The following is a 26,071-nucleotide window of genomic DNA, read 5'->3' as shown; positions in this document are numbered from 1 at the left end:
TGACTGCACCAGCAGAATAGTGAGTACAGCTCTGGAGTATATTACAGGATGTAACTCAGGATCAGTACAGGAGAAGTAATGTAATGTGTGTACACAGTGACTGCACCAGCAGAATAGTGAGTGCAGCTCTGGAGTATAATACAGGATGTAACTCAGGATCAGTACAGGAGAAGTAATGTAATGTATGTACATAGTGACTCTACTTGTAAGGTAGAATTATTTGATATGTAAACTAAGAAAATCTAATGGGTTGTGAGCTATGTGCTATTTAACGTCTCTGCATATAGGGGCTGTACTGGTGACAATTAGATTCCTGCACACAACATCTACAACGGATATAGTTATGGCTGACAGAATCATAAATACATATGTATGGTATATTCACATATACCTTTTGTGTATTTTTTGCTCTTGGGTTATAAATATTTAAAAAAAAGCACAAAATGAGCAGAAACTGTAATAAAAATATTTATTTGAAAGGTGCCTGAAAGCAGCCATTTAATACTCTTCTCCCTCCTCTCCTTCTCCTTCTCCTTCCACGCTGTCAGTGCCGACCTCCTCATAATCCTTCTCCAGGGCGGCCATGTCCTCCCGAGCCTCAGAGAACTCTCCTTCCTCCATACCCTCACCCACATACCAGTGCACAAAGGCACGCTTGGCATACATCAGGTCAAACTTGTGGTCCAGGCGAGCCCAGGCCTCGGCAATGGCGGTGGTGTTACTCAACATGCACACTGCCCGCTGCACCTTGGCCAGGTCTCCACCAGGAACCACAGTCGGTGGTTGGTAATTGATACCAACTTTGAAGCCTGTTGGGCACCAGTCCACAAACTGGATGGTGCGCTTGGTCTTGATGGTGGCAATAGCAGCATTGACATCCTTGGGGACAACATCACCGCGGTACAGCAGGCAGCAGGCCATGTATTTGCCATGTCTGGGGTCACATTTCACCATCTGGTTGGCCGGCTCGAAGCAAGCGTTGGTGATCTCAGACACAGAGAGCTGTTCATGGTAAGCTTTCTCTGCAGAGATGACAGGGGCATAGGTGGCCAGTGGAAAGTGGATACGGGGGTAGGGCACCAGGTTGGTCTGGAACTCTGTCAGGTCCACATTCAGAGCACCATCAAACCTGAGAGAGGCTGTGATGGAGGACACAATCTGGCCAATCAGACGATTCAGGTTGGTGTAGGTTGGACGCTCAATGTCCAGGTTCCTGCGGCAGATGTCATAGATGGCCTCATTGTCCACCATGAAGGCGCAGTCTGAGTGCTCAAGGGTGGTGTGGGTGGTGAGGATGGCGTTATAGGGTTCAACCACTGCTGTGGAGATCTGCGGGGCAGGGTAGATAGCGAACTCTAGCTTGGATTTCTTGCCATAGTCAACAGAGAGACGTTCCATCAAGAGGGAGGTGAAGCCTGATCCAGTGCCACCACCGAAACTGTGGAAGATGAGGAAGCCCTGGAGACCTGTGCACTGGTCAGCCTAACGGAAGAGAGGAACAAAAGAAAGTTAGTAAATTAAGAGTGATCATCAGATGGAAATATGAAGCCAGGGTCTAAAGTTCCCCTCATGGTGCTGCCCTTAATAGACTCTTCTCTAAAGCTAAAAAAAAACAAGACCCTGTCTCATTGTTCCTCAGGGTCATCAGAATTCTCCCATGATGGTCAGTTGCGTTGATGAGTAGGCTGTCAGAATACAGAAAGATCTCAGTGAACTCACCAGCTTGCGGATCCTGTCCAGCACCAGGTCAATGATCTCCTTGCCAATGGTGTAATGACCACGGGCATAGTTATTGGCGGCGTCCTCCTTGCCGGTGATGAGCTGCTCCGGGTGGAACAGTTGTCTGTAGGTTCCAGTTCTCACCTCATCTGTAGGAGAGAAAGAACAGAGGTTTCTATGTGAGATCCAGAACCATCCGTCCCACTCATCTCCCCAGATCACTGATGTCTCTTCTATCCCATCGTCATAGACAATCAGATCTGATGTACTCACCGATCACAGTGGGCTCCAGGTCCACAAACACAGCGCGGGGGACATGTTTACCAGCCCCCGTCTCACTGAAGAAAGTGTTGAAGGAATCGTCTCCTCCACCAATGGTCTTGTCACTTGGCATTTGCCCGTCCGGCTGGATGCCATGTTCCAGGCAGTACAACTCCCAGCAGGCATTGCCAATCTGGACTCCTGCCTGGCCAACGTGGACTGAGATGCATTCCCTCTGTATGGGGGAAAAAGGGGGATATGGTGAGGATCAGAATTAGTCAATGCGTGGACACATTTATACACAGATGATTCATGCAGGATATTACATATACAGCACAGATGGGGTAAGACTGATACATTGTAACAAGCCCACAGACACATACATGATACATGAGAGAGTCAGACGTAATTCGATTAGAGAGTTGTCTATATGGTTGATGACATTACACAGTCACATATCTAATACACAAGATTATACAGTCATACATCTAATAGATGAGATAAGACAGTCACATATCTAATGTATAGGATTAGACAGTGACATCTCTAATAGAAGACCGTTGTTTATATGATATATGAGATTTTACAGTCACACAATTTACATATATGCAACATGATAGATTACATTGGAGAGATTAAGTTGGATAGATGAGGTTTCGCAGACATACATATAATAAGTGTGACTTTACAGTCATGAATATAACATATATACAGTGTCGGACTGGGGTACCTAGGGACCACCAGTAAAATTTATTTTGGGGGGCCATATACGAAAAACATTTAAATATAATAAATAATCTAACAAGTTTTTTATATGAACTTGATTGAGGTCCTGTACATTGAATATATGTATGTAGTGCAGTAAATCTACTGTGCTATTTGCCACTGGTGCAGGGGGTGGGAAACTAGGGGCCCATCTTGCTCAGGGGCCCACCGGGGGATTCCCCTGTACCCATGTGGGCCAGTCCGAGCCTGCATATATAATACTTATCATAGCTAAAATTGGGTACATTGGATTGTATAGATGAAATCAGATGAGATTTTACACTTTTGACACATTAAATTTTATAGCCAAGACTAGAACATATAAAACACATAGATAACGTGATAGCGCAGATCAGTTGAGATTGTATAGATAAGATTGTACAGATGAGATTGTACTTATGAGATTGTATAGATGGGATTGTATAGAAAAGATTGTACTGATGAGATTGTATGAGATGAGATTGTACAGATGAGATTGGGACACTCACCATGATGTTCGGCTGTAGATCTCCTGTCTCCAATGAGTTAGGTCTTGGGATGTGGAGTAGTTCTGTCCTCTCTCCGCTCTCCCCTCTCTATATATAGGAGTCACTGCCCAGAGAGTCCTTAGTAACAGGAGGAGGTGACAGGAGTCCAGGGCAGTTACCCCCCCCCCCCCGAGCCCTGCCCTGTGTATAACACAATCCACCAGTGTTAGCAGGTACAATGCTGATGTGACCCTCAGGGCTGGGAGCCCAAACACAAGAACAGGAGGGAAGCAGAGAGGGAAACCCTGACAGAGGGAAACATTGTGAATAAGGAGGGAAAAGAGCAGCCAGAGGAGCACTGACCCTGCCCGTCTGTGGATTGTGCCACTGTTAGATTGTTCATTTTCCTATCAATCGGGAAGATGCAATATATTCACAAAGCTCTCTCTTGTGCTGCAATGTATCACTAGGATAGAATTGCACAGACTCGATGCAAACGTAACAAACCCTCAACTGTAAAAAACAAAACAACAAAAAAAAAGTATTAGGTTTCTACAGAGTTCCAGCCTCTGGATGCAAATAGGAATGTTTCCAGCAAAAAGCATAAACATAAAATATATTAGAGGAACTTTACCTTATATTTGCGGTATTGCAGATCCAGAGCCTGTCGATTTATACAGCGGATTTCAACCTTTCTATCGGAGAGGGTGAAATGTGCTGGCTTTTCTGCAACCAAAAACCACATGTAATAACGTGCAGTTTTGTTGCGGTTTTTCGTGCAGTTTAGGCCACATGCACACGACCGTATGCGTTTTGCGGTCCGCATACGGTCCGCGGATGACGTTCCGTTTTTTTTTTTTGCGGATCCATTGTAATAATGCCTATCCTTGTCCGCAAACTAGAAAAAAATAGGACATGCACTATTTTTTTGCAAAGCAACGGCATGGACATACTGATGCGGACAGCACACAGTGTGCTGTCCACGTTTTTTGGCATCCTATCCGCCAAAAAAAAATGATCGGACACGGATGGTCGTGTCAATGAGTCCTTATGCTGCAGAAACCTATTGGCAAATCAGCAACGTGGTCAAGATTTAAGCAAATCTCATCCAGTCTGCATGAAATCTCATGCGGTGCTCATGCCGTCAATTTACAGCATGCTGCACTGCGGCTTTCACACGTTCAGATGCATACGGTGAAATGTGGGGCGAATCTGCAGCAAAATCCACAACAAATCCGCAATCTTGCAGCAGATTTGTCACAGATTTTTCCGCGGCACTTTCCATCCACCCGTGCCCTCTGCCACACGTGTTCACAGTTTTTCCCACTGACAGCGCGCAAGTCATGCTTTTTATCCCCTCTAAGAAGATTTTGTAATTTTTTAACATTCAGGGCTTTTACTTACAAATTTGTCTGCATCCGATCCGCCTTTTCTGTGGGTCGGATGCGGACCCATTCCCTTCAATGGGGCTGCAAAACACGTTTGTTGAACATGTCCTTATTCTATTACGGACAAGGATAGGCCAGGACGTTCCATTCCGTAAAATGCTGGATTATCAGGTGGTCACAGAACAGTAAACTCAAGTTGTGAAGGTGGAAGACTCTTAGGAAGAAACCCCAAAGGGTACATTCACACGATCCGTGTGCTGCCTGCATCTGTGTTAGCTACAAATGATAGAACATGTCCTATTCTTGTCCTATTTTTGTCACTTGTTTGGACAAGAATAGCCAATTTTTTCAAAGGGGCCTGCGGATCCGCATTTTGAGGATCAACAATTTGTGGAGGGCAAAATGGATACAGTCACATAAAAGCACCCTAAGGCCCCTTTCACAAGAGCGAGTTTTCCCACACGGGTGCCATGCGTAACGTGAACGCATAGCACGCGCACTGAATCCTGACCCACTCATTTCTATGGGTCTGTGCACATAAGCATTTTTTTTCACGCATTTTCACACTCTGTGTTGTGTGAGAATCGCAGCGTGTTCGATATTCTGCGTTTTTCATGCAGCCCTGGCCCTATAGAAGTGAATGGGGCTTCAGTGAAAAACGCATTGTATCCGCAAGTAAGTGCGGATGCAATGTGTTTTTCACTGATGGTTACTAAGGCTTCATGCACACGACGAAAAATGGCCTTGTGACGACGGCCGTCTAAGTAACGGCCATCACACGGCCATTTTCTGCACCGGTGAAAGTCTATGGGGCTATTCACATGGCAGTTCTTTTAACGGCCAGTGAATAGCGTCCGTCCAAAAATAGGACATGTCCTATTTTTGGCCGTTTTCACCGCCAGGCGGACCCAATTGAAGTCACCCAAAACGGGTACACAGGCCATTTAGGGGTTAAAAAAAACTTACCTCATCCACTTGCTCACGGCGCGGCAGTCTCTTCTCTCTTCATTGAGCAGGACCTGCGATCTGCGTGGTGACGTAACCACGTGGGAGCGCGCAGTGACGTCATTGCGCACCTTCAGCAGGTCCTGTTCTGGGAAGAGAGAAGAGACTGCTGCAGCGCGAGCAGGTGGATAAGGTGAGGGTTTGTTTTTTTTGGGCTGCAGGACACTATGGGGGCATTATATAAACCATAGGGGACATTATTAAAAAAAATAACACAATATGGGGGATATTATTTAAGATGGGGCCCTACATTGGGGGCATTATTAAAGCTAGGGGCAGTAAAAAAAATTATATACACTGTGGGGGACATTTATGTAGCTGGAGGCATTATTAAAAAAAAAAATCCTACAGTATTTTTAGGGACATTATTTTAGCTGGGGGCCTACCGTCCTGTGGGTGTTCTCAGAAGGGTGGGTCAAATTCATCCATATTTCATGTCCGTTAAAAACGGATGCAAAATGAACATTAAAAACGGACACACGGACAGAAAATTGATGCACACACTGATGCAAAATGGCCATGAAAAACTGACAGTGTGTCCGGTTTTAACGGCCTTTTTTTTACTGTAGTGTGCTTGAGGCCTAAGAAATGTTGTTTGTAAACCTTCCATTTTTTTATCACGCGTGTGAAAAACGCATCAAAATGCACTGCAAAAACTGAACAACTGAACGCAATCGCAGACAAAACTGACTGAACTTGCTTGCAAAATGGTGCGAGTTCACTGAACGCATCCGGACCTAATCCGTCGCACTCATGTGAAAGAGGCCTAAGATCAACAAGCACAGGGTTCCAGGTAGGAAGATACATGCAGTGCCGGATTCTCAGACTTTCTGGATTATCAGAATAAGGCCTCATGCACACAACCGTTGTTTTGGTCTGCATCCGAGCAGCAGTTTTTGCGGCTCGGAGGCGGACCCATTCACTTCAATGGGGCTGCAAAAGATGTGGACAGCACTCCGTGTGCTGTCCGCATCCGTTTCTCCGTTCCGTGATCCGCAAAAAAAATATAACCTGTCCTATTCTTGTCCGTTTTGCGGACAAGAATAGGCAGTTTTATCAATGGCTGTCCGTGTCGTTCCGCAAATTACGTTCAGGGTGTGTTCAGTGAAACTTGCACCAGTCTGCGATTGCGTTCAGTTTTTTCCATGCGGGTGCAATGCATTTTGATGCGTTTTTCACCTACGTGATAAAAAACTGAAGGTTTACAAACAACATCTCTTAGCAACCATCAGTGAAAAACGCGTTGCGTCCGCACCTGCTTCCGGATGCAATGCGTTTTTTACTGAAGCCCCATTTACTTCTATGAGGCCAGGGCTGCGTGAAAATCGCAGAATATAGAACATGCTGCGATCCTCACACAACGCAGAACTGATGCGTGAAAAACAACGCTCATGTACACAGACCCATTGAATGGGTCGGGATTCAGTGCGGAGTATTACATTATCGGCCTGCCATGTGCTTGTGGGTGCTCACCATAGAGATGCGTCGTCCCCTCCCTACCTGAGGTGTGGAATTTCACCGTCCGTAACCAGTGAATTGTGTAAACGCTTCCCTGGAAACAATGTTACTCTGTGTTTGAGAACAGTTGGTTGCCACGGGAAACTAGAAACAAAGTCAGGTGCTTTATACAGCCACATGCAGCCTGTGGTCAGGTGTGTACATAGAGGAGGGGGGTCCACAGCAATGATAGAAATGTGACCCCCTCCAGGTGCTGCCTGACACCAGCACAAACAACAGGAGGTCCCGGTCCCGTCATCAAGTCCTCATCTACATTATTCACATTATTTGCATTGTGGCACCTGTGGAGATCACCTCCTGTCACAGGGTTTCCCAAGAGGAGATACCGAGATCTCATAGAAGCCACCATGTCAGGGGTCAGCAATGTCTGACACTCCAACTATTGTGAAACTACAACCCCCAGCATGCACACTTGCTTGGCTGTTCGTGGAATGCCCATAGAAGTGACTGGGAGATGTAGTTTCACAACAGCTGAAGTGCTGGAGGTTGCTGACTTCTGTGTTAAGGCTTTCTTAGGCCTCCTGCACACGGACGTGTGCGCCCCGGTCCGTATACGGAACTATTCATTTCAATGGTTCCACAAAAAAACCCGGAATGTACTCCGTATGCATTCCATTTTCGTATTTCCGTTCAAAGATAGAACATGTCCTATTATTGCCCGCAAATCACGTTCCATGCCTCCATTCAAGTCAATGGGTCCGCAAAAAAACAAAACGGAACACATACAGAATGTACTCTGCATGTCTTCTGTATCCGTTCCGTTTTTGCGGAACCATCTTTTGAAAATGTTATGCCCAGCCCAATTTGTTCTATGTAATTACTGTATACTGTATATGCCAAATAGAAAAACGGAACGGAACCAGAAAAACTACTGAAAAAAAATAAAAAATGGAAAAACGGCCCGCAAAAGACATATGGTCGTGTGAGCGAGCCTTTATTTTGTTGCACCAATGTCACGCAACAATTTTTATAATGGCAGTCTATGGTGTCGCAATGCGACATGCTGCGACTGCGACGCGACAGTTGCAGAAAAATCCATCTGGAATGGATTTTCTGCAACTGTCGCGTCGCAGCATGTTGCATGTTGCAGTGCGACACCATAGACTGCCATTATAAAAATTGTCGCGCCACATTGGCGCGACAAATGTCTTGTAGACCTAGCCTAAGGCCTCCTGCACACGACAGTATGGCTTTTTCAGTGCTTTGAGGTCTGTTTTTCACAGATCCGTTGTTCCATTTTTTGTTTTTCCGTTGTGTTTCCATTTCCGTTCCGTTTTTCTGTTCTGTTTTTCCGTATGGCATATACAGTAATTACATAGAAAAAAATGGGCTGGCATAACATTTTCAATAGATGGCGCCGCAAAAACGGAACGGATACGGAAGACCTATGGAGTACATTCTGTATGTGTTCCGGGTTTTTTTTGCGGACCAATTGACTTGAATAGAGCCACGGAACGTGATTTGCGGGCAATAATAGGACATGTTCTAAACAGAACGGAAAAACAGAAATACGGAAACGGAATGCATACGGAGTACATTCGTTTTTTTTTTTTGCGTAACCATTGAAAAACGGCCTGTACGTTCCTTGGAGGTCTATGGTTAACACAGAATATACCTGGATGGAGAAGGAGTTAGTGGTGGTCTGGGACGTGGAATTGCACCTATAATTTTATTGTATTTCTTAATTTTCATAAATCCCAAATTCTTTATAGGGGTCAGAGATCTGTTTTCTGATACAGATCTCCAAATCCTCTGCTTTCCTTCGAAGAGCCATGCAGCTAATTAATAACCCTCAGTAAACAGGGGTAGGCTCTGGGGGTTGTAAGCTCAATGATAAAGCACTATGCAGGGAGCTCCCCCTAGTGGCAGCAGGAGGAATGTAAGCAATTAGGCCTCTTTCACACAACCGTATGTATTTAACCTTTTTGTATTGTCCGCGTTGCATCCATTTATTTTTGCAGATCCATTGTAACAATGCCTATCGTTGTCCCGAAAATGGACAAGAATAGGACATGTTCTAGTTTTTTTTTTTTGCGGAGCGACGGAATGGACAGTGTGCTGTCTGCATTTTTGGGGGACCCTTTGAAACAGATGGGTCTGCATCCTATCTGCGAAAATGCGGTTCAGATGTGGACAGAAAAAAAAACGGTTGTGTGTATGCACATTTAGGCCTCATGCACACTGACCGTTGTGTGCATCCGTGGCCGTTGTGCCGTTTTTTTTCACGGACCCATTGACTTTCAATGGGTCCGTGGAAAAATCTGAAAATGCACCGTTTGGCAGCCGCATCCGTGATCCGTGTTTCCTGGCCGTGAAAAAAATATGACCTGTCCTATTTTTTTCACGGCCAACGGTTCACGGACCCATTCAAGTCAATGGGTCCGTGAAAAATCACGGATGCACACAAGATTGTCATCCGTGTCCGTGATCCGTGTCCGTTTTTTCCTATCATTTCAATGGCAAACTTGACTTAGATTTTTTTTTCATTTTTCATGTCCGTGGGTCCTCCAAAAAACAAGGAAGACCCACGGATGAAAAAACGGTCACGGATCACGGACCTACGGACCCCGTTTTTGCGGACCTTAAAAAAAAACGGTCGTGAGGCCTTAACCTGAGCTTTTTACCTGGTTCTCAGGTCCTTTCTATGGACTGGTGTCCAGAAATGAACTACATGCCGCGCCAAAGCTCCCACTAACTTCAAACAGGACCTCTCCCCTCTCCTGACAGGTCTGTTTTGATAACTGCTTGCATCTCCCGTGTAATAACAATTCTTATGAATCTATGTTGTATCATTCCTTTATTATTCCTACTAAAAGTTACTAATTAATTACTAGCAGTTTGGAATAAGGGTCCAGATGGATGTTACCAGTTGGATGGGATGTCCCTGCACAGTCTGACACTGGCAGCTCTGATTGGATAGTGTCAGACTGTGCAGGGACACACCCCAGAGGGTAACGCTCGTCTGGACCTTCAATGCAAAGTGCTAGCAATTCATTCACAGCTTGTAACATGAATAATAGAGAAATGGGACAACATATAGTCATAAGAATAGATGCTTCAAAATTGTTATTACATGGGAGATGCAAGTAGTTACTAAAACAGATATGTCAGGAGAAGAGATACTGTAGGTCCTTTTGAAATCTGTATGCAGTGAGCTCCCCCTAGTGGTGGCTCAAGGAGCTGTATAAATCTGTATGCAGTGAGCTCCCCCTAGTGGTGGCTGCAGGAGCTGTATAAATCTGTATGCAGTGAGCTCCCCCTAGTGGTGGCTCAAGGAGCTGTATAAATCTGTATGCAGTGAGCTCCCCCTAGTGGTGGCTGCAGGAGCTGTATAAATCTCTATGCAGTGAGCTCCCCTTAGTGGTGGCTGCAGGAGCTGTATAAATCTGTATGCAGTGAGCTCCCCCTAGTGATGGCTGCAGGAGCTGTATAATTCTGTATGCAGTGAGCTCCCCCTAGTGGTGGCTGCAGGAGCTGTATAAATCTGTATGCAGTGAGCTCCTCCTAGTGGTGGCTGCAGGAGCTGTATAAATCTGTATGCAGTGAGCTCCCCCTAGTGGTGGCTGCAGGAGCTGTATAAATCTGTATGCAGTGAGCTCCTCCTAGTGGTGGCTGCAGGAACTGTATAAATCTGTATGCAGTGAGCTCCCCCTAGTGGTGGCTGCAGGAGCTGTATAAATCTGTATGCAGTGAGCTCCCCCTAGTGGTAACTGCAGGAGCTGTATAAATCTGTATGCAGTGAGCTCCCCCTAGTGGTGGCTGCAGGAGCTGTATAAATCTGTATGCAGTGAGCTCCCCCTAGTGGTGGCTGAAGGAGCTGTATAAATCTGTATGCAGTGAGCTCCCCCTAGTGGTGGCTGCAGGAGCTGTATAAATCTGTATGCAGTGAGCTCCCCCTAGTGGTAACTGCAGGAGCTGTATAAATCTGTATGCAGTGAGCTCCCCCTAGTGGTGGCTGCAGGAGCTGTATAAATCTGTATGCAGTGAGCTCCCCCTAGTGGTGGCTGAAGGAGCTGTATAAATCTGTATGCAGTGAGCTCCCCCTAGTGGTGGCTGCAGGAGCTGTATAAATCTGTATGCAGTGAGCTCCCCCTAGTGGTGGCTGCAGGAGCTGTATACATCTGCATGCAGTGAGCTCCCCCTAGTGGTGGCTGCAGGTAACTAGAATTGTATTTCATTTATCTCAATGGCTGTGTGAAAGAAAGATGGGGAATTGGAGAGCTGCATAAAAATATCCCATCCCCCTAAAGATATCATATAGAACCAGTACCCTCCATTCCATCACGTGGAAGAAGTTTTGGAATTGAAAGGGGACGTTTTGGAAGACGTTTCGAATTGAAAGGGGTTATCCAAGACTATAAAAATATCCCCCATATGCGGTTCCCCTCGCAATGAATATACTTACCTGGCTCCCCGCTCCCTGCGCTGCTCCTGGTTCCCGATGTCGGGGGGTGCAGCCATTGGCAGGCGGGAACGGGGACTAGCCTCTCTAGTATCGCGAGTTACGCTTGGGAGGTTCGCCTCCGTCCCCACCTGCCATTGGCTGATCCCCCCCAACACCGGATGTTTTTATCCGCGCACGGGCAGAAGCTGCAGCGGACGTGTGGAGACCAGGAGTGGTGCAGGGAGCGGGGAGCCAGATAAGTATATTCATTGTGAGAGGCCCGGGCATACGGGGGGCATGTTTATAATCTTGGATAACCCCTTTAACAGTTCACATGAATGAATAAAACTTGCACAAAACATAAGTATTTGCCCCCATGCAGAAGCAGACATAATGAAGGACGGCCCGATCCTTGATTTTTATATAAACAGAGGTTGGTTGTCGGCCAGCGGCGGCTGTGATGAGCAGATAACTGCGGCTGCCGTGTGATGCTGATAACAATGGTTATTATGTTGTCATACATTTCCTCTGCGCCGGACTGTGAGATATGAGGCTGCAGATGGATTCATGTTCTGGTTCTCGGCTTCTATAAATCACGAGCAGCAACATAATGTAGTAATAAAGGAGGATCAATCACAAGATGCAATAAATGACTCCACAGCGCCATCGCCAGGATATATTCACATCTACAGTGTGATCACTGCAGGTCTCACATTGTAGCTAATGAGCTTTTATATGGGTTTAAATATAACATAACCAAAGGACGACGGCCATGGCTTTATATTAGCAGAGGACTACTATAAGAAGAAAAGAGGGTAAATGCATATATCGTGACCGTACAGAATATAATACACAAGTCCATGATGTAGATAGAAAAACATGACATAGATAGATAGAGACAGGGTCGTAGCTAAAGGTCATGGGCCCAAGTGCAAGAGGTCAGCTTGGGCCCTCCTTCCCTCAGTGGCACATACAGTCATGGCCCAAAGTTTTGAGAATTACATAAATATTGGAAATTGGAAAAGTTGCTGCTTAAGTTTTTATAATAGCAATTTGCATCTACTCCAGAATGTCATGAAGAGTGATCTGATGAATTGCATAGTCCTTCTTTGCCATGAAAATTGACTTAATCCCCAAAAAAACTTTCCACTGCATTTCATTGCTGTCATTAAAGGACCTGCTGAGATCATTTCAGTAATCGTCTTGTTAACTCAGGTGAGAATGTTGACGAGCACAAGGCTAGAGATCATTATGTCAGGCTGATTGGGTTAAAATGGCAGACTTGACCTGTTAAAAGGAGGGTGATGCTTGAAATCATTGTTCTTCCATTGTTAACCATGGTGACCTGCAAAGAAACGTGTGCAGCCATCATTGCGTTGCATAAAAATGGCTTCACAGGCAAGGATATTGTGGCTACTAAGATTGCACCTCAATCAACAATTTATAGGATCATCAAGAACTTCAAGGAAAGAGGTTCAATTCTTGTTAAGAAGGCTTCAGGGCGTCCAAGAAAGTCCAGCAAGCGCCAGGATCGTCTCCTAAAGAGGATTCAGCTGCGGGATCGGAGTGCCACCAGTGCAGAGCTTGCTCAGGAATGGCAGCAGGCAGGTGTGAGCGCATCTGCACGCACAGTGAGGCCAAGACTTTTGGAAGATGGCCTGGTGTCAAGAAGGGCAGCAAAGAAGCCACTTCTCTCCCAAAAAAACATCAGGGACAGATTGATCTGCAGATAATATGGTGAATGGACTGCTGAGGACTGGGGCAAAGTCATATTCTCCGATGAAGCCTCTTTCCGATTGTTTGGGGCATCAGGAAAAAGGCTTGTCCGGAGAAGAAAAGGTGAGCGCTACCATCAGTCCTGTGTCATGCCAATAGTAAAGCATCCTGAGACCATTCATGTGTGGGGTTGCTTCTCATCCAAGGGAGTGGGCTCACTCACAATTTTGCCCAAAAACACAGCCATGAATAAAGAATGGCACCAAAACGCCCTCCAACAGCAACTTCTTCCAACAATCCAACAACAGTTTGGTGAAGAACAATGCATTTTCCAGCACGATGGGGCACCGCGCCATAAGGCAAAAGTGATAACTAAGTGGCTCGGGGACCAAAACGTTGACATTTTGGGTCCATGGCCTGGAAACTCCCCAGATCTTAATCCTATTGAGAACTTGTGGTCAATCCTCAAGAGGCGGGTGGACAAACAAAAACCCACTAATTCTGACAAACTCCCAGAAGTGATTATGAAAGAATGGGTTGTATCAGTCAGGAATTGGCCCGGAAGTTAATTGAGAGCATGCGCAGTCGGATAGCAGAGGTCCTGAAAAAGGGCCAACACTGCAAATACTGACTCTTTGCATAAATGTCATGTAATTGTCGATAAAAGCCTTTGAAACGTATGAAGTGCGTGTAATTATATTTCACTACATCACAGAAACAACTGAAACAAAGATCTAACAGCAGTTTAGCAGCAAACTCTGTGAAAACTAATATTTGTGTCATTCTCAAAACTTTTGGCCACGACTGTACCTCTTACATCCAGTGACGTCTCCTCTGATGTAGATGTTCTCTCTCCTCATCTCCTTTTGACCAGACCACCATGATGATTTCTTTCAGCCATCTTTCTTCTCTGCAGAGTTTGACACACAGACGTCTTAGTTTCCTACTTTTCCATCATTCTCCCACCTTCTGAACACCCCATGCTGCCCCCCCCAATACTGTGCCCGCTGTGCTCCCCAATACTATACTGCAGAAACAGTCCCCCTGAAAATACTAGTACCACACAGATAGTGCCCCCTACAATAATTATTGGCACACACAGCCCAAAAATATATCTGCACCCAGCAAATAGCGTCCCAGGTCCCAAACACAAATAGTGCTGTAATTGGAACACCCCAGAGTGGTGTTACCATTCCTGCATCCGGCTTCTGTGTCTGCTAACATTAATGTCATCTATGCATTCTGTTCCAGGTTCACCACACTGTGCATTTCTAATGTTTGCAACTATTTATATGTAATGTGCCTGGATCACCAGCAGGTGGCAGAAAACATGGCAGAGCTGCAGTTAGATAAAATGGAACCTTCCATTCTATTCTAACCCCCCCCCCCTGTGGGGAGTGGGCGAGTCCCACTTCCTGCAGGAAGGATGGGGACCAGTGAGAGACTAGTTTAGCTAACGGCTGTGACTAAATCCCATGACTCAGAGGGACATGGTCCTCCCCAGTCATGGGAGATAGCCGGCTCTACAGCAGCTGTCCATTTCCCATAACACCACGCAACCAAAAAAAAACTTTTCGTATACTAAATCGAGTGTGCAGATTACAAATCCGAACTCAGAATTGTTGTAACATGTCATGAAATTTTGCTATGCATAAGTATGCCTAAATGAATAAAGCACTTGGAAAGCATTGAATAGTTTTACTCCAACAATTACCTGATCTATTAGTTTGCGTAGTGAACAACATTTTCAAAAAGTCTTGTTTTTCAGTTTAAAAGTCTTATATGAGCATGTATAACTTAACCCTTTAAGGACCTCCGCCGTACCATACATGTACAGCGGAAGTCGGGTCCCCAAACATAGCACCCGCTAGCACGTGCAGCAGGCGCCATAGCCGCCGGGTTTCTGCTATTTTAAATAGCAGAGACATGTATGTGGTCAGCGGCACATGTATGTGGTCAGCCATAAGGCTGATCGCATATATTTTCCCTTTCAGATGCCGTGGTCAAATGTGACCACGAGCATCTGCGCAGTCCGTAAGCTGAAGTCGCGCGCTTCCACTCCGGTGACAGCGTTCCCCAGCTGACATCGGGGAACCTGTTACATTGAGCAGGTTCAAGCAGGCTTCAGTGCCTATTAGATGACTATACCAATACAGGCCACTAGATGGCAGCATTGTATTGGTAAAGTGCAAATGAAGTGTTCAATGGTGTCTATATAGACATCAATGAACACAATAGGCAATCTAATGATTGTCAGTTATTGTCACCCACGGTGACTTAAAAAAAAAAAAGTAAAAAAAAAAAAAATGTTAAAAAAAATATTTAAAAAAATGTTAAAATCACCCCCTTTCCTTAAAATAAAAATACGTAAACAATAAAAAAATAAACATCATAGGCATCGTCGCGTACGAAAATGCCCATACTATTAAAATATTAACAATATTAATGGCATACGGCAAATGGTGTAACGGGAAAAAAAATAAAAACAGCCAATTTGCAATTTTTGGTCACTTCAACTACCCAATATTTTTTTTTAATAAAAATATGGTTATATTTTCCTCAAAGGTTTTAATATTATTTTTTTTTCATTATTAAAACGCAAGAAAAATTATACAAGTGTGGTATCGCTGTAACCGTACTGACCTGGAGAATAAAGATAACAGGTCAATTTTACCGCATAGTGTACAGTGTAAAAAAAATAAATAAAAACCTTTATCAGAATTGCGTTTTTTTTTCCCAATTCTACCCCATTTTGGATTTTTTTCCCCCTGCTTCCTACTACATGGTATGCAACCGTAAATGGTGCCATTAGAAAGTACAAATTGTCTCGCAAAATATACGCCCTCATAAGGCTATGTGAATGGTAAAATAAAAAAGTTAGGACTATAGGAAGGCGGGGAGTGAAAAACGCAAAAATGGAAAATCCCAGGGTCATTAAGGGTACTTTCACATTAGTGGCAGGGGAGTCCAGCAGGCTGTTCCGTCTCGTGAACACCGTGTCAGATCCGTCCTGCAGCTAGTTCACATGTGCCCACGGACTGCTGCTCCATCCCCATTAACTATAATGGGGACGGGAGCGGAGTTCCAGCGGCAGCACGGCGAGAGGTAGCCGGACTAAAACTACGACATGCAGTACTTTTAGTCCGTCTGCCTCTCGCCGTGCGCTGCCGCCGGAACTCTGCCCCGCCTCATTATAGTCAATGGGGATGGAGCGGCAGTCCGGTGGCACGCATGAACTAGCGGCAGGACGGATCCGACAGGCTGTTCACCCACCGGAACAGCCTGCCGCACTTCCCTGCCGCTAGTGTGAAACTAGCCTAAACCTTTGGCTACCTTTTTCGTTCTTGCGTTTTCATTTTTCTTCCCTATTTTCCGTGAGCAATAACTTTTTTATATTTCCAGTCACATAGCTGTATGGGGCTTATTTTTTGTGGGACAAGTTGTACTTTCTAATGACAGCATTAATTATGGCATAAAATGTAGTGGGAAGCGGGGAAGAAATTCCAAATGGGGTGGAATTGGAAAAGAAACACAATCCCTCCACCGTTTTACGTTTTTTTTCCCCACTGCGTTTTGTTTACGGCAAAACTGACCCATGCCCTTCATTCTCTGGGTCAGTACGATTAAAACGATACTCCACATATGTATAGGTTTTTTATGTCTAAATAGTGTAAAAATAAATTTAAACTTTGAGAAAATTATATATTTTTTTTTACATCACCATATTCAGAACTTTATTATACTTATGTCTACTGAGCTGTTTAGGGGCCTATTTTTTGCGGGACAATCAATAGTTTTTATTGATACCATTTTGGAGTGTGTGTGACTTTTTGATCACATTTTATTTCATTTTTCCGTTACGCCTATCACCATATTGGATTTTTATTTTTTTATTTTAATAGTATGGGCATTTTCGGTCGCAGTGATACCCAGGATGTTTTAATTTATTTTTTTTAATTATTATTATTATACGGAAAGGAGGCTGATTTAAACTTTTATATTTTTCCAATTTTTTTAAGAGTCATAAATGACCTTATAATTAATGTTTTTTTTATTTTTCATTTTGACCTATCAGGGATTTGAAAATTGACAATTTCTTTGCATTTTGCTAATTTCTTATGTTGGCCTGCCATCTGGTGGCCAAAATAAGAATTGCAGAATTAATGCTCTGAGTCTTTTCATAAAGCATTCAGCGCATGTACTGAAGTCCTGATTGGCCGCATGGGGCTTCAGTACTAAGCCCGGAAGCGCGAGCTTCCAAGCTTTTGCGTATTTAGGTGCCGTGATCTCACTTGATCACGGCACCTAAGCATTTAATTACCGCGATCGGCATTATTGCCGGATGCGGTAATTAGCCGCAGGTCTCTGCTGTTTGAAACAGCAAAGACTTGCCGGCCATGACGCCCCCTGCACGCGCGAGCGGGCGTCACGCTTAACCACCTCCGGACCGCCTAACGCAGGATTGCGGTCCGGAGGCACACAGGCGCGCGCGTTCACAGGAACTGCAGGTAAACGAGCTGATCTACAGCCTGCCAGCGGCGATTATTCGCTGGCAGGCTGTAGATGCGATTTTTTAACCCCTAACAGGTATATTAGACGCTGTTTATCAAAATCTAATTCACCTGCTACCTGGTCCTCTGGTGGTCCCTTTTGCTTGGATCGACCACCAGAGGACACAGGTAGCTCTGTAAGTAGCACCAAGCACCACACTACACTACCCCCCCCTGTCACTTATTAACCCCTTATTAACCCCTGATCACCCCATATTAGACTCCCTGATCACCCCCCTGTCATTGATCACCTCCTTGCAGATCCTCAAAACACATACGGACGTCTGAATGGAGCCTTACAGGGGGGTGATCAATGACAGGGGGGTGATCACCCCCCTGTAAGGCTCCATTCAGACGTCCGTATGTGTTTTGCGGATCCACGGATCCGCAATACACGGACACAGCGGATCCGCAAAACACTGACACCGGCAATGTACTTTCCGCAATTTGTGGATCCGCACATTGCCAGAACTATATAGAAAATGCCTTTTCTTGTCCGCAATTGCGGACAAGAATAGGACATGTTCTATAGCCTCTTCAAAAAACGCAGTGTTCGCCCGATCAGGCCTGATCTTGTGCGCACACTTGCGTTCAGTCCGCCCCACCGCAGTGACAGAAATTTTTTCTGATCACTGCAAAAACACAGTAAAATCGCTGCGGCGCTATAAAAAGATCACTTTTGAGGGGCATGGCGAGTTCATAGAAGATTTTTTTTGTCAAAAGTTAGCAGAAATAGATTTTTTTTGTTTTTTGTTTTTTGTTACAAAGTCCCATATTCCGCTAACTTGTGACAAAAAATAAAATCTCATGACGTAAAACCAATAAAGAAGTGTGAATTTTTTAAAAAAAATCTCACATGAACTCACCAATGCGTAAATCCAAATGCGTAAATTTTTTTAGACATTTATATTCCAGACTTCTTCTCACGCTTTAGGGCCCCTAAAATGCCAGGGCAGTATAAATACCCCACATGTGACCCCATTTCGGAAAGAAGACACCCCAAGGTATTCGCTGAGGGGCATATTGAGTCCATGAAAGATTGAACTTTTTGTCACAAGTTAGCGGAAAGGGAGACTTTGTGAGAAAAAATAATAATAATAATTTCCTCTAACTTGTGCAAAAAATAAAAACTTCTATGAAGTTGGGGTGTCTTCTTTTCAAAATGGGGTCACATGTGGGGTATTTATACTGCCCTGGCATTTTAGGGGCTCTAAAGCGTGAGAAGAAGTCTGGAATCCAAATGCCTAAAAATGCCCTCCTAAAAGGTACTCATTGGAATTTGGGCCCCTTTGGCTGCAAAAACGTGTCACACATGTGGTATCGCCATACTCAGGAGAAGTTGGGCAATGTGTTTTGGGGTGTCTTTTTTTTAAATTAAGTAATTTTTTATTAGCATTTTAATAATACAAACATAAGGCCCCAACCCCCACATACCCTCCCCCCACAAACCATCATTGTTATGCCCTCCATCTTCCATAACTTCAACATTCGGTTACACCATCACTACCACATAATAACGACACAGGCACAGGCCCCATCCCTACAACAATCCCACAAAATCTTGAAAGAAAAGCTGTGATCTTATAAATGGAATATACATTCGTTATCGGTCATAACTTCCCCACAGTACATTACACAGCGTAGTAACATTCCCTGTCTCCAGTAAGAAATCGCCAATCGCCGAGCCATATATGTACAATAAGCGATAGTACCCTCACACTAATCCCAGACGGTATCTCTGAAGTTCCCTGGACGCCAGCCCGGGGGCATCAATCCAAGGAGTCCAGAGCTTTTCAAATTTGGCCATGGCACCCCTCTTCCTATAGACCCCTCGTTCCAGATTAAGTAACCAATTAATCTTGGCTATAAATTCGGTTTTACTAGGACTACCCTCATCCAGCCAATGTTGAGCAATCAGCTTACGAGCCATATACAACATTCTGGCCACTGCTATCTTCCCGGATTCAGTGATTGGCAAGTCCTCCACATACCCCAATATACAGACAAATGAAGTCACATCCAGCGTAACTTCATACAGAGAATTAATGAGATGCAGCACCATGCGCCAAAAACCCTCCAGTGCCGAGCAGGATCACAGCATGTGCAGCATACCCGCATCCTCCCCGCATCGCGGGCATTTGGAGTCCAACCGAAGTCCAATATTAAACAGAAACTGAGGAGTTCTATAAACCCTATGTATTAGATATAAGTGCGACAGCCTATGGGCCTCGCTGAGAGAGAGCTGCGGAATCCTCTCCAAAAGCTCCTGCCACTGGGTTTCCTCTAACGGCCCCATCTCCGCTTCCCATTTTGTCCTACTATTTATCGGGTGGTCCTGCAGAAATAGATCCAACAAGGTCTGATAGAGCAAAGAAATAACTCCAGAGGAGGAATCCCTCTTCTCCACAAGCGCAATAATCTTGTTTTGGAGTACAGTGGTTAACATACCGCCGTCATGGTCAGCCCGGAAGGCATGGCGCAGCTGCAAGTACCTATAGAAATCGGAGGACGGCAACCCAGTTTCCGTCTGTAGTTGCTTATAAGATTTGAGACCAATATTATCAATAAGTTGGTGAATTCTAATAATACCCCTGTTATGCCAACCCCCCCATTCCCTGCAAAGAGCCTAAATGAGGCAGCCACGGAGTGTCACATATAGAAGTATACTGCGTTACGCCCTTAATGCCCTGCATGTCCCTCACCTTCCACCACGTTTTATGCAAAAGGGGGAAGCGTAGGGAACACCACACCGACAGCTTTAGCTTATCTGCCTCTAACGCCTCATAGAGATTTGATACCACCAAAAAGTCTCTCAGTAGCCTATGTTGGGTATCTCCCTCTCCCCTTTCCCAGCCCCTCATATGCTGAAGTTGGGAAGCTAGGAAATACACCCACGGGTTTGGAAGAGCCAATCCCCCCTCAGTTTTACCTCTCTGCAGTATTTCCAGCCGCAGTCGTGCTGAGCCCCCCCTCCATATAAGCTCCCTAAACAGCCTATTAATTGAGTGAAAAAACCTGAGTGGTAACCATATGGGGGAATTATGTAATAAGTAAAGCAGCTGCGGCATCCAGATCATCTTGATAAGATTAATCCGTCCTACTACTGACAGCAGCAGCTTAGACCAGACATGGAGTTTTTGTTTGAATCTGCCCACGAGGGGAGACAAATTTAGTTTCTCATAATCAGTAAGCTTTCTAGACACCACCACCCCCAGATACTTGAACTCACTCAACACCTGTAATCCTGACCGAGCATAATCCGCAGGGTGATCTACACAATCTATAGGAAGGAGGGACGATTTACTCCAATTAATAACCAGGCCAGAGTACCGCCCAAAAGTGCCAATCACATCCATAGAAACATAGAAACATAGAATGTTTCGGCAGATAAGAACCATTTGGCCCATCTAGTCTGCCCAATATACTGAATACTATGGATAGCCCCGGCCCTATCTTATATGAAGGATAGCCTTATGCCTATCCCATGCATGCTTAAACTCCTTCACTGTATTTGCAGCTACCACTTCTGCAGGAAGGCTATTCCATGCATCCACTACTCTCTCAGTAAAGTAATACTTTCTTATATTACTTTTAAACCTTTGCCCCTCCAATTTAAAACTGTGTCCTCTTGTGGTAGTTTTTCTTCTTTTAAATATGCTCTCCTCCTTTATAGCTACTGGAAGGGATTCTCTAGCTTCGGCCAAGAACAGTAAGACATCGTCCGCATACAATGCTATTTTCTCCTGAGACCCACCCCGCTTAAACCCAATCATGCCAGCATGACTCCGAACTTAGCCGCCAATGGCTCTATAGCCAGGGCAAATAGCAACGGAGATAGGAGGCAGCCCTGCCTAGTTCCCCTATAAAGCCGAAATCCTTCTGATAAACATCTATTCACCCGTACTCGAGCTGTAGGCCCACCATATAACAACCGCACCTGTAGTGTACGGGAGAGTAATACCCCGTCACTACAGAAGGGTCACTTGGGTATTGTCGTTCCCCCTGTATTTTTGGGGAGGTTGGTATAGAACATCTTGTCAATGTACTGCTATGTATTTTCCTGTTACTGTGAAACGTGCATGTGCAGGCCGGCTAGGGTGTCATTCCAGCTCTGAGTCACTAGAGGGAGCTAGGGAACCCTAGGTTATATAAGGCCCAGTCAGGAAGTAGTAGTAGGAGTCAGACAGTGGGAGCAGAGGTCAGAAATGATCCTGTGTCTGAGAGAAGGCCAGGCTATGGGCCTGTGAGAGCATAGCAGGCCTGAAGCCTGCCGACTAGGAGAGGGTAGTAAAGGCCCTGTAACCGGGTTCCGGATCCTAGGAAAAGGTTCCCCTCCTGAGTCATCATCCGTTTAGCTGAAACAGCACAAGCAAGCCACCATCCAAGACACAGAATACCACAGAGGCCGATCAGATAAAGCAAGAGGTACTCAAGATAACAGAGGAGGTACTAGATAAGGACAGCTTCAAGGGTACGCCAGATAAAGGGCATTAGACCTTGGAGAGAAAGTCACATGTTTCAGGACCAGTCAGGAATAGTGTGCAAGCCGCCTGTACTGCATCTCCTGTAATCAACACTCTGTATAAAACATTGCTAAGACCGGCCATTCTGTACTTCCAAGAACCAGCTGTATTCCAATAGTAACCAACTGTCTTTCATGGAACTGCGCTTCCAACTGCGTCCATGTATTATACTCACTGATATTCAGTAAAGTTCCAGTTTTTGGTTGGTTATCCTGTGCTTGCTTCATTCTTCTACAATACCATACACGGCGTGTCACCGTTTAATTGACACTGGCGTCACGAACTTTTCATCACCTGCCTGTTCCAGTATTTGCCCCCAATTGAAGACGACAGTGGATCCCAGGTTAGTGAGTCAATCTGCACTACAAAGCCCAGCATACACTACTGACCCCCTGGGACACTGCACACCCACGCTATGAAGTTATCCCCCAAACCAAACCTCTCTAGTACCTCCCACAAATACTCCCACTCTATGCTATCAAACGCCTTAGCGGCATCTAAGGAACAAATGACTCTATCCCCTGGGTTATCTACCGGGATCTGCATATTAAGATAAAGGCGTCGGATGTTAATCATAGAAACATAGAATGTGTCGGCAGATAAGAACCATTTGGCCCATCTAGTCTGCCCAAATAATCGCTGTAGATCTATTCGGTAAAAATCCTGACTGATCCATATGTACAATGGAAGAGATAACCTTAGAAAGGCGCAGAGCTAGCACCTTGGCCAGTATCTTTATATCTGTGGGTAACAATGAGATTGGCCGGTAGGAATCCGGAAGAAGTGGACTCTTCCCTGGTTTAGGAAGAACCACAATAATAGCCTCTTGCATTGACGCAGGAAGCGACCCAGTCTCTGAGGCCTCCTGGTAAACCTTCAGCAGCTGGGGCAATAAGATGTCTCCAAACTTCTTATAGATTTCCACCGGCAGCCCATCAGCACCTGGTGATTTATTATTTGCCATAGAGGCCACCGCCTCCTCGATTTCCAGTAATTGTAGCGGGCCATTTAGATAAGCACTATCTGAGTCTGACAACTTAGGCAGGGATACCCCCTGCAAATACAGTGATATATCTTCCCTATTATAATCTAGACTCGAGTGGCACAGATCAGCATAAAAGGCACGAAACACCAACACTATGGCCTGGCCATCCACTATGTCCCTTCCGTCCTCCCCCTGTAACATATGCCGACGCGGTCTGCGCCCTAGTGACAATTGCCACTAGGTGGCCCGCCTTCTCTCCCTCATCGTAATACTTCTGTCGCTGAAAAGATTGTTTTGTGCGTGCAAGCTCCACAACGTGCGAGTTATATGCGTCCTGTGCCTCCTTCCAGACGAATAGAGATAACTGATCCCCCTTCTCCACATACTGCGCCTCCGTCACCCCCACCCGGTCCCTCAAAAACTCTCCAAATTGTCTGCTTTTTAGTTTGGCCCTACTAATCCCTTGAATAAGCGTACCCCTTAGACAAGCCTTCATGGCGTCCCACACCACCCCCGCTTGCAGCTGAGCCTACATTTAAAGTAAAATATTCCTGTATAGTGGAGCTAACATGGGAACAATCAATCACCCGTAACCAAAAAGAGTTAAATGTCCACAACCGTTGAGAGATCGGAACCGCGGGTGCGGTGGACAATCGCAAAAGCAGAGGGGAATGGTCAGACAGAGCCCTAGCCAGGTATTTCACCTCCTCCACCTGCCTACACACCAACTCAGATCCCAGCGCCAGATCAATGCGTGACAAGGCCTCATGCGATCTGGTATAGCAAGAAAACTGACGCACTTTGGGATGACGGACACGCCACAAATCTGTCAGGGCCACTTCCTCCAGCAATCTACCAAAGGATGAAACAGGACCCTCAGCGTCCACCTGCGTCCCCCATGTCTATCCCAGTAGGGGTGTATAGTGTTATTGAAGTCCCCCACCATAATAACTGGAATGTCAGGGTTACTATTAATAAATGTCAGGGCGCCTCTCAATGCCACACTGCTATACGGTGGAAGTATATATAGTGATACCAGCAGGTACTCCTGCGTGTAGATAGTGCAGTGTACACATACAAAGCGGCCGTCAGGGTCGACACTGGACGACTGAACCTGGAAAGGTATTGACTTATGAACCAGGATACTAACCCCGCGGGAATAGCTAGAAAACACTGAGTGAAATGTATGGCTCATCCATGACCTATGGAATGCCTGCGCCCCTTCCTGCAGAAAATGGGACTCCTGCAAACATATAATAGCGGGAAAGTACAGGCGTAGATAATCCAGCACGGCAAATCGCTTTGACGGATCACCCAGGCCGCGCACATTCCAGCTAACAATATTAAATATATTAGCCATATTTAAATACTAGGAACATGACCCAGTTAATAACATAATATAACGTGAGTGTTGTAGGTACAAACAGTACTATGGCAGTAGTGCACCGACAGGCAAGCATGATATCACAGATACAGAGCATCAACACAGATATAATGTAAATAATCCCCCAAACAAAAAAATAGTAAAAACAAAAACTGGAACCAAAAAATCGCGGCTGCATTGCGTCTTCCAGCAGGCTGAGGCACAAGTCCTCCATGAAACCGGGTACAACAGTAACGTTACAACCTCTCTACTTCTGCTGAGCGAGATTGTCCCCCGCCATAAAAGGATACACGTGCTCCGTGGGCAGTTCAGTAGTCGAACAGTAGAGGGATAACCTTCCAATAGGTCACCTAGTGAAAACTAAGGATAGAAACTTGTAGTAAACGGACGACCATCATCTCTCCTCCTGCCGCAGCTGACGTTCACGCTGGTCGATCCACATGGCCACATCTCTCGGTGCATTGAAGAAATGAACAGATCCCAGAGCAGCCACCCGCAGACGTGCCGGGTACATCATAGAGTAGGACACTTGTAAGGAACGAAGTCGCCGCTTGACATCTAGGAACTGGCTCCGCTTCTTCTGGACCTCTGAGGAAAGGTCCTGAAGAAACGCAATATGGCATCTCGGTCCCGGTGCTCCCGGTGGCAGCTATCTGGTGGGGACTCGATGCGCCCACTCTACCGCATATAACGGTGAAAGCATGATGTAGGGTCTTGCCCCTCAACTTTTTCAGGTATCCCCAGAAGTCGCATATTATTGCGTCTAAGACGGTTCTCTAAGTCATCAGACTTGGCGATTCGTGCTGAAATTTGCTGATCATGGATGCGGGACGCCCTGGATAGAAGGGGTAGCTTATCCTCCACTTCGCTGACACGACCCTCCACCTCCCCCATTCTTTCATTCACTTTTTGTAGGTTATGGCGTATAAAGGACAGTTCTTGCTTTAGGGACCCCACTTGCTGTTGTAGTGCAGTCAGGGTCACTCCACATCTAGTAACAGCCTGTAAAGAACATCTTTCAATGTGGGCTATGCACTGTGGGTAGACATGTCCCCCTCCTCCTCAGCTGTCACAACCCCCGCTGCACCAACCTCCATATCAGAGTTGTCTCCTCATGTGAAAGCTGTCTCCGGGTCAAGGATCATCTCCTGGCTCCTCCATATTCGGCCCCTTCAGCTCCGGCATTTGGTGTGAAGCCCTGGAGGTCATTGCACTCCGTGCTGCGGCCGGAGTGCCTCCCGCTCTGCCCTGCCTCTTCACTGGAAGCGTGCCGGCGCCATCTTGTGACTCCCGCTCGGCACCTCCAGCCACCTCCTTGTGCTTTTTTCCGGCTCCACCAGCCACGGGACGTCTTTCAAATGCCAACTGGAGCAAATATACTTGCAAGTATTAACTTTAAATAGGAC

The 26,071-nt window shown here is 45.6% G+C and overlaps 1 protein-coding gene across 1 annotated transcript; it reads right to left on the bottom strand.

Annotated features, from left to right (window-relative positions):
* Nucleotides 1-460: 460 nt before the first annotated feature.
* On the bottom strand, nucleotides 461-26,071 carry LOC122945326 (tubulin alpha-1A chain-like). Its single transcript, XM_044304388.1, has 4 exons — nucleotides 25,757-26,071; nucleotides 1,993-2,215; nucleotides 1,720-1,868; nucleotides 461-1,482 (listed from the first exon to the last, which is right to left on the bottom strand). Exons 1-4 carry the CDS (start codon nucleotides 25,760-25,762, stop codon nucleotides 499-501), a joined length of 1,362 nt encoding a protein of 453 aa, XP_044160323.1. The 5' UTR covers nucleotides 25,763-26,071; the 3' UTR covers nucleotides 461-498.

The sequence above is a fragment of the Bufo gargarizans genome, chromosome 8 (assembly GCF_014858855.1).
Source record: "Bufo gargarizans isolate SCDJY-AF-19 chromosome 8, ASM1485885v1, whole genome shotgun sequence".
NCBI classification, from domain to species: Eukaryota; Metazoa; Chordata; class Amphibia; order Anura; family Bufonidae; genus Bufo; species Bufo gargarizans.
Note: the sequence above shows the minus strand (reverse complement) of the source record. Positions and strands in the feature narration are given on the sequence as shown.